The sequence below is a fragment of the Alligator mississippiensis genome, chromosome 2 (assembly GCF_030867095.1).
Source record: "Alligator mississippiensis isolate rAllMis1 chromosome 2, rAllMis1, whole genome shotgun sequence".
Taxonomy (NCBI): domain Eukaryota; kingdom Metazoa; phylum Chordata; order Crocodylia; family Alligatoridae; genus Alligator; species Alligator mississippiensis.
The window spans coordinates 99,189,888-99,204,770 of NC_081825.1; the positions used below are offsets into that span (position 1 = coordinate 99,189,888).

Here is a 14,883-nt window from a genome sequence, read left to right on the forward strand (position 1 = left end):
GACATATGGATCTGTGAAACTTGCAACAAGTTGTGTTGCTCTCAAATGGGGCTTGCAAGCCACAAACAGATTCATCAGGCATTTGACTAGACCTCTTACATGTATGCCATGATCCAGACGATCAACAATTGCCTACTATGCAACTATCATTTTCAGCCTGATAACCTGGTTTACACTAGTGGTTGCAGGATTTACACTGGTACCAAGACCTACATTAAAATCCTCTTTTAGGAGTGTAAGAATACAGAAGAAGAATCTAGTGCTGGTCCACCCTTATATTTTAAAGCAATAGAACTGTTATTTATTAACAGGCCATGTAAAATGTTTTATTTTCAACAATAAAAAAAAAGGGGAAAATCTCTTTTCTAGACTAGCAGACATGGAAAAAAGAATACCAGGAAAACAAGTCTTTTGTTTAGTTTCTTTCTGTAGGGCTCCGCGAAACTTCTCCAGCAGTTTTGTTTCTACGCTGTTTTGACTTGTTTTGAACTCAAAACAGCAAAATTGAAATGAAACAGAGAGCTTCGAAACAGCCTTGAAACAAAACAAGGCAAGTCGAAATGTTTCACAATTTTCTAAATGTTTCAAGTTTCAAAGCTCAAGCTGGGTTTGCCTACAGGGAAACAGAAACTAAAGTAAGGGGGGGAAGGAGTGCTCTCATAATTGACTGTGTAGCTGGCCAGTGACTGTCATCCTTTCCTGAGGTCTCTTCCAATCCCAGTGCTTTGGGGGAGGGATGGAAAAACAGCATAAAAGGCAGCATTGTTTGAATTGCCCTGCTTTCTGCCTTACTGTCAGGTGAGTGAGGGCGCACCTTAACACAGACGCAGTGTCACTCACCCATGTCATGAATTTTACCTGTCAGCGGCTAGAGGTGCAGGGCCCCAGAACCCAGACTCCCACTGCACCTATCTCATTGACGGCTGGTAGGCTTCGTGGCCACAGCAGGGCCAAGCAGGCCTGCAGTTTTCACTCCCCTGTGCCCCAAGACAGACACAGTCCCACAAGCACCCATGTCACAAGTTTTGCCTGTCAGCAGCCAGAGGTGCAGGACCCCAGAACCCAGAACCCCTGCACCTATCTCCTTGAAAGCTGGCAGGCTTCTTGGCCTCAGCAGGGGCTAGCGAGCCTGCAGTTTTGACCCCGCTGTGGCTTAACACATACACGTGACATGAGTTTTTTTGCTTTCAAGACTGAGGTGCAGTTTCCCTGAAACCCCTGCACCTGTCTCCTTGATAGGTTCATGCCCTCAGAAGGAGCTACCTGTCTTGCAAGTTTCATCCACATCAGGCCAGAAATGACAAAGTTATAGGCTGTTTGATCTTTCTCATTATAGCCTGTGGGTGAAACTGTTTCAACAAAATGAAACAGATCAGCGGTTTTGAATCAAAACGAAATTCAAAACTAAACGCTGTTCCATCGAAACGTTGAAACACAAATTAAAATGGAACGGTGCCATTTTGCATAGCCCTACCTTTCTGTGGTTTGTATGATATTGTATAAATAAATTAAGTATGATGCATTATAAAAATGCTTTCTGATTTTATGATTTTATGAAAGTTTTAGTTATGTTTCATAATATATTATTAGATCTTCCAATTTCTAAGTTCAGGAGAGGGTATGGCCCAGCCCTGCAGGGGAAAGGGGGCCTGGCCCAGCCCCAACCCAGCCCTATGGGGTATAGGGGGCATGGTCTAGTCCTGGGAGGAAAATGGGGTGTGGCCCAGCCCCACAGGTAGGGGAAAAGGGGCTTTAGCCGGCCCCAACCTTGCTCCACAGGGAAAGGGGGTATCCATCTGGTGGGGGGAGGGAAGGGGTTAGGCCCAGCTTCATTTAGCAGCAGGGGTGGGGGGAGGGAGTATGGGGGTTTGGGAATTTAGCTGTGGGGGAGGGTGTCCCTATTTATATCCACTGCTCCCCTGCTTAAAAATGTCCCTATCTATGGGGAGCACCACGGGCTGGATACCTGTGGCTCTGTGGGCTGCGTTTGGCCTGAAGGCTGGAGGTTGAACACCCCTGCTTTAAAGGTATATTGTGATTCAGCCATGAGTCTAATTGTTTCCATGAGGTGTAGCATAATAGAGATAAAATAATGAATGATGGAGATGAGATAAAAGTGAGTTGTCTTGTTTATTCTCTCATCATAAAAAGAAAAGTGGTCATTCAATTAAATTGAAAGGAAATCAATTTAAAATTCACAAAAGGAAAGACTGTGATACACAACAAATAATTAACTTGTGCAACTCACTGACACGTGATACCATTGATATTAAAAGGATAAGCTTTTATGTAGGAAAGGAAAATATCTACAATTAAATTAAGTAGAAATTAAACACCAAAAATGAATATGTAGGCACAGATAACTGTCAGAGTCTATGAAGAAAGCTCCCTGAAGCTATTTCATAACTGTTTGCTGCTTTTTTTTAACCTCAGTCCTCAATATCATTATTATATTGGTCTGAAATATTATATTATTATACTTTTGCTGTATTTATAGGCTTATTCAGACATAGGGTTTCTGTCCTTGGAAGCTGTCAATTTAATAGGACAACCCTAGGTGAAGGAGTAGAGAGAGAAGGAAGCATAAAAACAAAACAAAAAAGTTATTGTGAAATTAGCCTGTGTTCTGTTAGCCCCCTTCCCCAAAAAGTACATTTGTTTCAAAATTTGTGCTACTGTAGCATTTGTTTGTAGTGTGGAAAGTTTTGGGGCCGTGTAAAAGCCTTTGGAGAAAATACGGTTCTAAAGAAGGTAATAACTGAGGTACATTTACCTGCCACAATGCTGTGCTGTTCAGAGGTACCTGTAGCTATCTTGGAATGGGCTAGCTTACATACGGTGGTATACCTGATACAGGGTAGGGCCATGACGAGATACCTGAGCTAGCTCCGCATACAGCGTCTCTGAAACTAGGAGGATTATTGTTGTGTTAATGTGGTCCTACTTGCAGATTAATAAGGCCTGATTCTCAACAGAGCTAAGTACCCCAGGCACAATGTCAAGCTAGCACTGTTGTACTGCTTCTGCTTAAAGAGCTAGTTGGTATATATCTTCATGGTGCTGTCTTGCACCATGTAGATGGGCATAGGGGTTACTGCAAAGCTACATTTTTAAAGTGTCCATGATCCTTCTACCTTTTCACTACTTCTGATTTTGATGATAAAAGCACAGGTGCCCTTCAACTTTTGTTCATTATGATTTATTCTTTCAGTTGTAACCTTTTTCAGTTGTAACTTTTGGAAATTATATTAGAAAAAGTAATGGATGCTTTATATGAAGTTAAATGTACGACTCATTCATATATATAAAAAAAAAATCTGTTGGAACACTTCAGTTCAGGGTCAGTATTATGGTATAAAAGCAAGCATTCCACATAAGCTTATCACCAAGGAGGAGAGGTTGGTTAAAACTATGCTCCTATATCGTGTCTGGTTTGAGAAGGATAATAACCCAAGTAATCAATTTAAAAAATGCTGGATTATCTGTGATTTTTTTTTTTTACTCTTCTTTACTAAATTGTTTCCTTTAATTAATGCTCCATACAACTACTGAAAAAAACACGGCTTCCTGGCTATGATTTCTCCAGGTCCATGTTGACCAATAGCTTCAGCCATTTTCACTGTTGAAAACATTACGTCAGGCTTATTCCCAACTACATAGTACATATGCAATGGGACAGAAGTTATTGGAGCTTCCAAGGTAACCATTGTATATATCTCTATCCAAAAAAGTGATTTTGAGACTAAAACTACTCCCTAGTTCCCCAGGGACCATAATAGCAAAACAAGTCACAAGAACATGCATACATTCTGTTATAGCTCTTGTATTCCAGTCCTGTAATATTTATATCAAAAGGTTCATAGTAAATGCACCATTTATGGCAAAGACAATATACAAAATGAAGTTTTAGGTTCAAAAAGAGGAAAATAAATTAATACACGCTTACATTTGCTTAGGAATTAGTTGTTAAACCATAATACTGAATGCCAGCCCTCTTGATTAGCTTTCTTATCCTTTTCTTTAAATCACAGGTGTTGGCTATTTTTTTTACTGTGCTTGTTTAGGAAATCTCATTCCATGTCTATGATTGCCAAAATATTTTTAGTGATGTTAATTTTTATGGATGATATTTTCCACTGCATCTGAGCCAGGGTGTTTTCATGTGTGTTTCTGTTATTTCAGTGAGCTTACCATCACTTACAGTATTAGCAAACTGGTATTCTGCAATACTTGGATTTTTCTTTGGAACCTAATGAATGGGAACCCTAGCTTGATGTGCTAGTCTTAGCATTTCAAATTGCCTATTGAATTTCAGAGTACTTTTGGGAGTATTCTGGTATTTTGCTGTCTCTAACTCAGGGGTGGGCAAAATGCGGCCCACGGGCCAGATGCGGCCCTCCAGGCCATTCTATCTGGCCTGTGGGGCCCCTAAAAAATGTACAAAATGAATATTTAGCTGCCCCTGGCTGCCTGTCACACGGCCCTCAATGGTTTGCCAAAACTCAGTAAGCAGCCCTCCACCTGAAATAATTGCCTGCCTCTGCCTAATTGCTTGGAAGTACTGACCTTTAAAATGGTTGAAACAGGTCAACCTTCAGCCATTTATCTAGCATTTGCTATTTGATACTTAAGCTAATAGGCCTGTGAGCTAAGAACTAACTGGCTCTGTACAAATGCAAAAGTTCTACCTTTGTGTCATTGCTAGGTTTGCTAACTAAATCAGTCAACCAGTTTAATCATGAATTGTGCTAAGCATCAGAGTAGATTCATAGATTCATAGATGTTAGGGTCGGAAGGGACCTCAATAGATCATCAAGTCCGACCCCCTGCATAAGCAGGAAAGAGTGCTGGGTCTAGATGACCCCAGCTAGATACTCATCTAACCTCCTCTTGAAGACCCCCAGGGTAGGGGAGAGCACCACCTCCCTTGGGAGCCCGTTCCGGACCTTGGCCACTCGAACTGTGAAGAAGTTCTTCCTTATGTCCAGTCTAAATCTGCTCTCTACTAGCTTGTGGCCATTGTTTCTTGTAACCCCCGGGGGCGCCTTGGTGAATAAATCCTCACCAATTCCCTTCTGTGCCCCCGTGATGAACTTATAGGCAGCTACAAGGTCGCCTCTCAACCTTCTCTTGCGGAGGCTGAAAAGGTCCAGTTTCTCTAGTCTCTCCTCGTAGGGCTTGGTCTGCAGGCCCTTGACCATACGAGTTGCCCTTCGCTGTACCCTCTCCAGGTTATCCGCATCCTTCTTGAAGTGTGGCGCCCAGAATTGCACGCAGTACTCCAACTGCGGTCTGACCAACGCCCTATAGAGGGGAAGTATCACCTCCCTGGACCTATTTGTCATGCATCTGCTGATACACGATAAAGTGCCATTGGCTTTTCTGATGGCTTCGTCACACTGCAGGCTCATGTTCATCTTGGAGTCCACTAGGACTCCAAGATCCCTTTCCACCTCTGTGCCACCCAGCAGGTCATTCCCTAGGCTGTAGGTGTGCTGGACATTTTTCCTCCCTAGGTGCAGCACTTTGCATTTCTCCTTGTTGAACTGCATCCTGTTGTTTTCTGCCCACTTGTCCAACCTATCCAGGTCTGCCTGCAGCTGTTCCCTGCCCTCCGGCGTGTCCACTTCTCCCCATAGCTTTGTGTCATCTGCAAACTTGGACAGAGTACATTTCACTCCCACGTCCAAGTCGCTGATGAAGACATTAAAGAGTATCGGTCCAAGGACCGAACCCTGCGGGACCCCACTGCCCACACCCTTCCAGGTCGAGACCGACCCATCTACCACGACTCTTTGGGTGCGACCCTCTAGCCAATTCACCACCCACCGGACTGTGCAGTCATCCACATCACAGCCTCTTAACTTGTTCACCAGTATGGGGTGGGATACCGTATTGAAGGCCTTCCTGAAGTCTAAGTATACGACATCCACCCCTCCTCCTGTGTCCAGGCGTTTCGTAACCTGGTCATAGAAAGAGACTAGGTTGGTCAGGCACAATCTGCCCGCCACAAACCCATGCTGGTTTCCCCTCAGCATAATTTGTCCTGCCGGGCTCTCACAAATGTGAGCCTTGATAATTTTTTCAAATACTTTACCAAGGATGGAGGTGAGACTGACCGGCCTATAGTTGCCCGGGTCCTCCTTCCTCCCCTTTTTGAAAATGGGGACCATGTTAGCCCTTTTCCAGTCCTCCGGGACTTGGCCCGTGCGCCACGAGCATTCGAATATTCCCGCCAGTGGCTCTGCAATGACGTCGGCCAGTGCCTTCAGCACCCTCGGATGGAGCCCATCCGGGCCTGCCGACTTAAAGGCATCCAGTTCTTCCAAGTGACTCTGCACCATCTCAGGGTCTACGTATGGAAGTCTGGCGCCTTGCTGCTGCCTCTCTACAACCCCAGTGAGAGACTTGTCGTGCCCCTCGCTTAGGAACACTGAGGCAAAGAACTCGTTGAGGAGTTCAGCTTTGTCCCCCCTATCTGTCACCAATTGTTTCTGCCCATTTAACAGCGGTCCTATTCCTCCCTGGGCCTTCCTTTTACTCCCAATGTATCTAAAAAACAATTTCTTGTTGTCCTTTACTTGGGATGCCATCCTCAGCTCCATGGTAGCTTTGGCCCACCTAACTGCCTCCCTACAAGCACGAGCAGAGGAGGTATATTCATCTTTAGTGATCTCACCCTGTTTCCACTTTTTATGTGCTCCCCTTTTGGCCCTTAGGCTGCCCTGGATTTCTCTGGTCAGCCATGGAAGCCTCCTGGCCCCTTTCCCTCTTTTGCCTCGCTCGGGGATCGTCTTGCTTTGTGCCCAAAGGATCGTTTCCTTTAGGCACAGCCACCCTTCTTGGGCACCCATCCCATCAAAACTCCTACTCTGCAGTGCTTCCCTGACTAATCGCCTGAGTGCAATGAGATCAGCTTTCCTAAAGTCTAGCACTTTCACCCTACTAGTTACCTTACCCACTCGCCGTCTTATGTTGAATTCTATTATAAGGTGATCACTGTCTCCCAGATAGCTACCGATCTGGAGGTCCCCTATCATGTCATCTCCCGTTGCCAATACCAGATCCAGTATGGCATTCCCCCTAGTGGGACCATGCACCTCCTGTGTCAGGTGGAGGTCCTGTACACAAGTTAGAAACCTGCGTGAGCGATGGGACCTTGCTGTCTGCGTCTCCCAGCAGATGTCCGGGTAGTTTAGGTCCCCCATGACTACCGCCTCTTTAGCTTTTATGGTCTCAGAGAGTTGCCTCAGGAGCCCCGCATCTATTTCTTCCCCTTGGTGTGGGGGTCTGTAGCAGACCCCTACCACTAAATCCCTTTCTCCTTGCCCCCCATGTAGCCTAACCCACAATCTTTCTACTTCCTCAACCTCGGATTCTGTCTTGATGAGGGTTGATGTGTATTGCTCACTGACATAAAGTGCAACCCCCCCCCTTTCTTCCCCGACCTGTCCTTTCTATACAATCTATAGCCCTCAATATGTACCGCCCAGTCATGGGATGAATCCCACCAGGTCTCTGTTAGCCCCACTAAGTCATAGGTGTTTAGTGCAAGCAGGAGCGCTAGTTCATCCTGCTTGTTCCCCATGCTCCTAGCATTAGTATATAGGCACTTGAGCCCTGCGACTGGTGCCTTTGCTGCCCCCCCGCTCCCAGTCCCATGGGGCCCATTGTTTCTTACCTTCTTGTTCCTTACCTGTTCTGTAGTGCTGGCCTCCCCATGGCTTTCAGGTTCCCAATGTTCTCCTTCAGGCTGGGCTGTCCTTGTGGGTGCCACATGGTTTGGTGGTCCACAGCTTCCCCTGCCCTCGGGGAATAACACCTCTTAGTTTTACATTTAATCTTAAAGGTATACATAGTTTTCATTCTCTCTGAAGAGTAAAAGCCTAAATCCTGCCATGCTCAAATGGGGGTTTAATTGGTTTAGGATAAGATTTGGATGAGCAATCCACACTGTCCTAACCGTGTTCTTAATATAGCAAATGGTAACATTTCCAGCCTTATTTGATTTTAATTTTTATTGGACAGACTGCCATATTTTTCCCAGAGGTATAAATGATTCATTACCTACACAAATGGATTATGAGTGTCTCTTGACTAGTTAGTAGTAGGAATATTTGTAAAAAGATGTGTGCTTTTAAGTGCTACACATTTCTTTCTACTCTGGAGAAGGAGCTTAGGACAAGTTCTGTAACTGTTATAACTAACTGAATTAAACTGCTTTAACTACTAAATCTTACATTCCCATAGTTTTCTTCAAATTTCTTCATCAGTCCTTTCTATAGTATCATCTTTATTGCCATTATCACGTTGCTTATAACATATGGCACATTGCCAAGGAAAGCAGGCCAGTGTCCATCGGCATATAAAATATAGAGGGGAAAACATAACTAGAACAGATCGTAATGGAAAAGCAGTTCCAAAGCACAGTTTCAAGGCAAGGAGTTTTTGTTTTAGAAATACTGTTCCCATTTTGAATTTTTCTCTCAGCAAATGTGATATCTGACAGACATATTATTAACTTTGGTTGATTAATTTAAAAATCCATTTCTTTAAAATTAAAGGTTGACTGTTTGTATTTGACTTTCTAAAAAGTGCTCATTTCAGTGGATTTTGTTTGCCATGGTCAAGTCACTAAGAAAAGCCTGACAGTTTGATTATAAGAGCACTTTAAGAGGAAAAGGTGTAACCATCTGTGCATCCCTGTTGGGTAAAAGAAAAAAAAACCCAGCTTATATGAGCAGAATGACTGAATTTGAGGTTTAGCACTATGAGATGCAGCATATTTTTAGAACTGATCATTTTATACATTTCCATATTATATACACAACAGTACCTCCTTTTTGAAACAATTTAACAGCATTTTTAATAAGAAATATGAAAGTGTGACATGAAGAAGAGAATAGAACAAACTTTAAAAATGTTCATTGTAATACAATCTTAACCCAAATTGTCACTGTAAGCAGAGGGATGTGTGGGTGTCCACAGTTGTTTATGCAGGGTGTTATTCAGGAATAATTCTAGATGCTTATCTTTTTTTTCTGGACTATAAGTACCTTGTTCCTATTTAGTTTAAATCATTTCCAGAGTAAATTAATTAAACAGGAATCAGATACTCTTATTCCAGAGTGCCCCCATATGCAGAAGTTCCTAAATAGTTACTGTGCTTTAAATTCACACTACACTTTAAAATGAATGAATTTTCAAGCAAACACATGCCTTTGATAGATATGGGATTTAATAGCTGCTTAGCAAGTGAACCTTGGATAGATTATACAGTAGCGAACCTGGATGAACTGCTGTCATGTAGTGTCTGCATTTGCTTTTTTACCTAGTAAATTCAGTGCGAACAGAATCATAGGTTATTTACTATACTGACTGAAGAATGTTTCTCCCCTTCTGTGGAAATTAAAGATTTCCTTGAAAATCAAACCCTCAAGTATTTTTATTTGGAAATGCAACTGTGGCGTTTATATTTTTTTCTCTCCTCTCTGGCTGAACTACATTTCCCATGATGTGTGGGAAGAGAGTGCATCCTGGCAATCACATAGTCAAGTCTGACTGGGGAGCTCAGCTCCAAGAGAAGACTAGAACTATGAGACATCAAAGCTACATCTCCCAGAAACATTTCAAAGTCAAAATATTTCATTTTTCAACACAAATATTTTGATTTTCAGCTGAAAATCCAAAAATAATCAGGTTTTAAGATTAACAGATTTTCAGCAAACTAATACCGTTTTTTACAGAAAGATACTTTTTGTGGGTTTTTAGTCAAAAACTCAGTTTCTTCATCAAATTAAGAATTTTGACAGGAAATATTCACTAATTGTTTTCATTACTTAAGCAAAATAAGTACCTATGTGGAATGCTTGAAAATGTTAAGTTAGTGCACATTTTTGCAGTATAGTTTTCCTAGATTTTATTGACAGAACTATCCATATAAATTGATAAGTGATACAATGCCTCCTAGGAATTTCTTAGCTAAAATAGAGAATATGGGGATTGATGCTTTAATTGTAAAGTAGAAAAAGCCAGATAAAAGGAATCTTGTGATGTACTGAAAGGGGAGTTATAAAATTAAAGAGATTACTGGTGAAGTCCCTCAGAGATTGGTCTTGAAATTTATCCTATATAATATTTTTGTTAGCAGTGTTGGTGTAAGAACCAGGTGTGTATTTTATGGAATTTGTGGATGACATGAAGTTGCAGGTAGTGCTAATATGGAAGAGGATTGGATTATCATATAGGAAGAATTGAATTACCTTGTGAAGTGAAGTATTAGAAATAGTATGAAACTCACAATTGTGCACTTGGCATCTGATACTAAGAAGTATGGCTATAACATAGGAGGATCATGCTTTGGAGAAAGAGGGGGACTTGACAAATAGGTAGCTTGTAGGGTGACTGTGAGTCATCAGTGTGCTACTGCAATGAAAACAATAAATGCATAGGGCATAGTAAGTGGATTATTGTAGTAAAAAAATTAGTAGCAGAAAATGAGAATAGAGCATTGTGTATGGTTCTGATTTTCAGAAAGGATTACTTAAAACTAGAACGGGGAAAGAGACCTGTAGAGAGGGTTACTAGTATAATTGGGGAAATGGAGAATATTTTAACAGGTAATTAAATGATTTTGGCTCATTTAACCTAGCAAAGTAACGACTGAGAAGGGTAATGATCTTGCTAAATAAATTGGGGGGAGGCGCCCTCAGGAATGAACAGAGCAATTAAGTGAAAGGGTAATATTAGTACAAAACTAAATGGCTACAAACTGACAAAACGGTCACAAACTTTAACTGAAAATAGAAGATTGTATCTAAATACTGAAGGAATGAAGTTTTGGAATGGTCTTCTGAACCAAGTAGTGATGGGAAGGAACCTAAATTACTTCAGGGTTTCTTGCCATATTATCCTGCAAAGGACAGTATACTAGGGTAGGGGTGTTGATGATATGATTCAAGAATCAAAGCATATTACATATGATTTAGAGCAGGAGCAGGCAATATACGACCTGCAGGCTGGATCTGGCCCACCAGGCAATTCCATTTGGCCCAGGGGGCCCATCTGTAAGCTCTTGGTAAGCCTCTGCAAACTAGTGCCTCCATGCAGGCGGTGCGGCTCTGGTTGCTAACCAACCACCCCCTACCCCAGCTTGCCCTGACCTGTCCCCAAGCCCCAAGCTAGGGGGCACTAGAGACTAGTAGCCTCTGCCTGGCATAGGTTTTTGCCTGGCCACCCCATGGCTGTTCCCATCCTCCCTGCCTGTGAGCCTGGAAATGCAGGTGAGGGCCCCGCTAGGCCAGGACCAGGGACTCCCACTGGGGGAAAGGCTGCAGGAGTGCAGAGAGCCAGGCACATTGGGGCCAGGCTGTGTTGGTCCCGCATGCTGCAGGCATGCAGAAGGTATGCACTATGGGGCTGGGTTGCGCTGGTGGGACTTGGGGGTTACAGGTCTAGGTGGGGCTGATTCTACACATTGTCACCACCTGTGGCCAGGGACCAGGGTGGGAGCTCAGGAGCTGTGTGCTATGGGTGGAGCTGGCACCATACCTGCCACAATGTGTGGCTGGGGACCTGGGTGGGAGCACTTTATGGGCCAGGTGCGACTGGCCCCACATGCTGCCACCACCTGTGGCCAGGGACTGGGGTGGGAGCTGTGCGCTATGGGGCCAGGTGGGCTGGTCCCACTCGTAGCCGGCATGTGCAGATCCAGGGACTGGCATACTCCAGGAACTCTGAGGACCCCCTCCCTCCACACACACACACACACACACACCACCCCCCACCATACCCTTGACACACATTCACACCTTCCCACAGCCTCCACACACGCTCCCACACCCACCGTAACCTGACAGCCCCCCCACACACTCCTCCACCCCATCATACCCACACACACCCCCACCCCAACCACATACCCCACACTCATTCCCCCACCCTCCCCCACACACTCCACCCACCATAACCACACACCACACCCGCACAACTCACCACACACACACCTACCACATACACCCGCTTACCCCTACACACAATATACAAGAGTAAGAGTGTATTTTGACCTATTATGCAATCAGCTCTAGTTGCCCTATGCAGACATGCATACATCAGAACAAAAACTTTTTTTTAAATAAAATGCAAATAAGTTATAGTAGGTGTTTGATTTTTTTAATTTTTTTTTTTATATAGTATATGATTTTTTTTTCATATGAATACTTCTGGGGCAAGGGAAAGGACTTCCAGTGGCAAAGGTCAGAGGTTAGGGGCAGGACTTACAGTGCCAAAATGGCAACCAGGGGGCAGGGCACCTGTCAAGGGGAGCGACTACCCGTGTGGCCCTCATCAGCTCACCAAAACTTATTAAGTGACCGTACAGCCAAAATAATTGCCTACCCCTGATTTAGAGTCTTTGCTATCCCTGTGAAGAGAGGTTAATGGGAAACTTGTTTAACCATATGGTTGCAGGCTGGTAGTCTCATGTTTCATGGCTTCTCCTACTCATGTTAAGGGACAAGACAGAAGTTCCCCCAGTTTCCCAATTGGTTTCTGTGTTTTTTTCCCTCTCTCAAAAACATCCTGGACTTTAGGCACAGCTGGAGGTTGAGCTGGGGGCACAGGTGTTTCTAACAGACAGGAGAAACCTCTCAGGTTCCTATCTGGTGGATTTTGCTCCCATGCTTAGCATCAAACTAATAAACACATTCAGGGCCAGGAAGCAGTTTTCTCCCAGGTCAGACTGGCAAGAAGTGTTGAGCCTTTCTGCTTTTCACTATTTGCTTCCTCAGATTATCTAAAGTCCTTGCTAGTGCAGTAGCTAAGGCATTGGTAGCGCCCTTACCTCTCCTGCTGTCTTTTTGCGGTAAACTGTAGATATTTTTTTATTTGGTGTTCTGTGGCTGTGTGTATCGGGGGCCAGAATGCTTTGCCTGTGAACTCAGAGGACTAGACCTGGCAGCCCAGGGGGTCTCTTTCAGTCTTAAGCTCCTAATAAACAATATTACTTATTCGTGCTGATTTCCCAGGGCTTTTCTCTGCCTCTGTTATAGACAAACTAGCGCCGTTGTCCAACAGTTATCAACCATTACATTATTATGTAATGAAAGTATAAATAGCACAATGAGTAGGTCTGGTAAACCTAACAGATTAATAGAGATCAGACAGAGGAGCAATATTATTGCTAGTGTTGTGAGTAATATCTGAAAGCAGAGCCATTTAAAAAGCTGAGTAATTTAGATTTTTGTTTCCCACTGTTTTACTGTAACATCTAGTCTATGACAGTTACATTCACGATGTGACCTTGGTTAAATCACTCGACTTCCTTATGGCTAGCTCACAGAAGCCGTGCAATTGTACAAAAGCAAATGCTGAATATTTGACATACGTTGAATAAATACGTTATATAATAATTAATTTAAAATACCCGAGTACTATGTTTCTTAATAAAGAACAAAGATACATATTTTGATTGTGAGAATTTGTTAGAACATAATTTTTAGCTGTTGATGTCAAATTAATTTGCTTCCATGGAGTACTACAAGTAGATGTGTAGTTTTGAAATAGTCTATTATAGCTATTTGGAACTTGGTGTAAGACTCTTTAGGGATATTTTTATTACTCTTTTAATTGGTTGACAATATTAAAAATAGTGAGTATGGGAAGATGTGCAACTGATTGTGCCTGCCAGGAGAAGAGCTGAGAGATCTAGGGCCAAATTGTACTCACCCATTCACAGATACAGAGAGGGATCCAGAAGCCTACCTTTTCTTTGAGCCACCACGTGTTGCACTGCACATGGCAGTGCTGTTGCTTGTACCTTACCATTTAAGGAAGGTATGGAGCAGCACCACTGTGCTGGGTATGCGAGAAGTACGGTAACTTCCAGCGCTCCTGATGGGAAATGCTTCCACACTACTGCCTACTGAACACTGTTGTCTAAATTCACAGTTCAGGAATGTGGTAGATAACTGTTTAGGGCTGAAGTTGGCCTTCACAATAAATGTCACCTTATAAAATGGGGGAATTATTTTCCTAACCCTCCAAAATTATTTCCCTGTTGTGACATACAAAATATTATGCTGGAGTTTTGGAAATAATCTTGCCATAGTTTTAGAAATAAATAATCTGGAAATAAATATAAATATATATTTTCTTTTAAGCTGCTTAAAAAAAAATGATATAAACTAATAAAATATAAGCTTAAAGTATAATGAAGGTAATTGAGCAGCATTGTAAAAAAATGTTCCTTTCTCCCATTACCTAAAACCTTATCAGATATCAGGATCACTAAAATATCTATTGACTTAGGAAACTTAAATTGAAAAATAAATATAAGGCAATTTATAACAGCCTAGTCTTTACACAGTGGACATCATAGAGTGTTTTTTATCTGTTTGTCATCTGTTCATCTAATATCAATAATTAGCCTTGTGGTAATTTCTCACTTCAGTATTGATAGGATATAGGTAATTTAAAATAAGCAATATAACATTAGTATTGCATGTGTATTTAAGACAACTCTTGTATCCAACCAGGAGGTACCAGAAAGAACTGGATTTTTAATTTTTAGGTGTAAAGAGCAGCGCACCTTCCTATGAATTATTTATTGAATTTTGTGTCATGGACAACGTGAATTTAAATATTCATAATTTTTTTTTTGTTTTCCCCCAGTTCTTCATTGAGAAGTGTATCAACTGGATCTTCAAGACCCTCCAAAGTTTGTCTGGTGTGTGGGGATGAGGCATCCGGATGTCATTATGGTGTGGTCACCTGTGGCAGCTGCAAAGTTTTCTTCAAAAGAGCTGTGGAAGGTAAATGTTGATGTGGTTATTTATCTTAGATTCTTTCTGATATTTTTGTATTTAGTGATTAATTCCACAATGTTGT

At 42.5% G+C, this 14,883-nt stretch overlaps 1 protein-coding gene across 4 annotated transcripts in view; it reads left to right on the plus strand.

Annotated features, from left to right (window-relative positions):
• The window catches only part of NR3C2 (nuclear receptor subfamily 3 group C member 2), a 320,035-nt gene that overhangs the window by 172,314 nt on the left and 132,838 nt on the right, over positions 1-14,883 (plus strand). For all 4 annotated transcript variants that reach the window (XM_014611489.3, XM_019477542.2, XM_019477552.2 and 1 more), the window contains one exon: positions 14,668-14,807. In XM_014611489.3, coding sequence (XP_014466975.1) covers positions 14,668-14,807 — 140 coding nt within the window. The remainder of the gene's footprint in view (positions 1-14,667; positions 14,808-14,883) is intronic.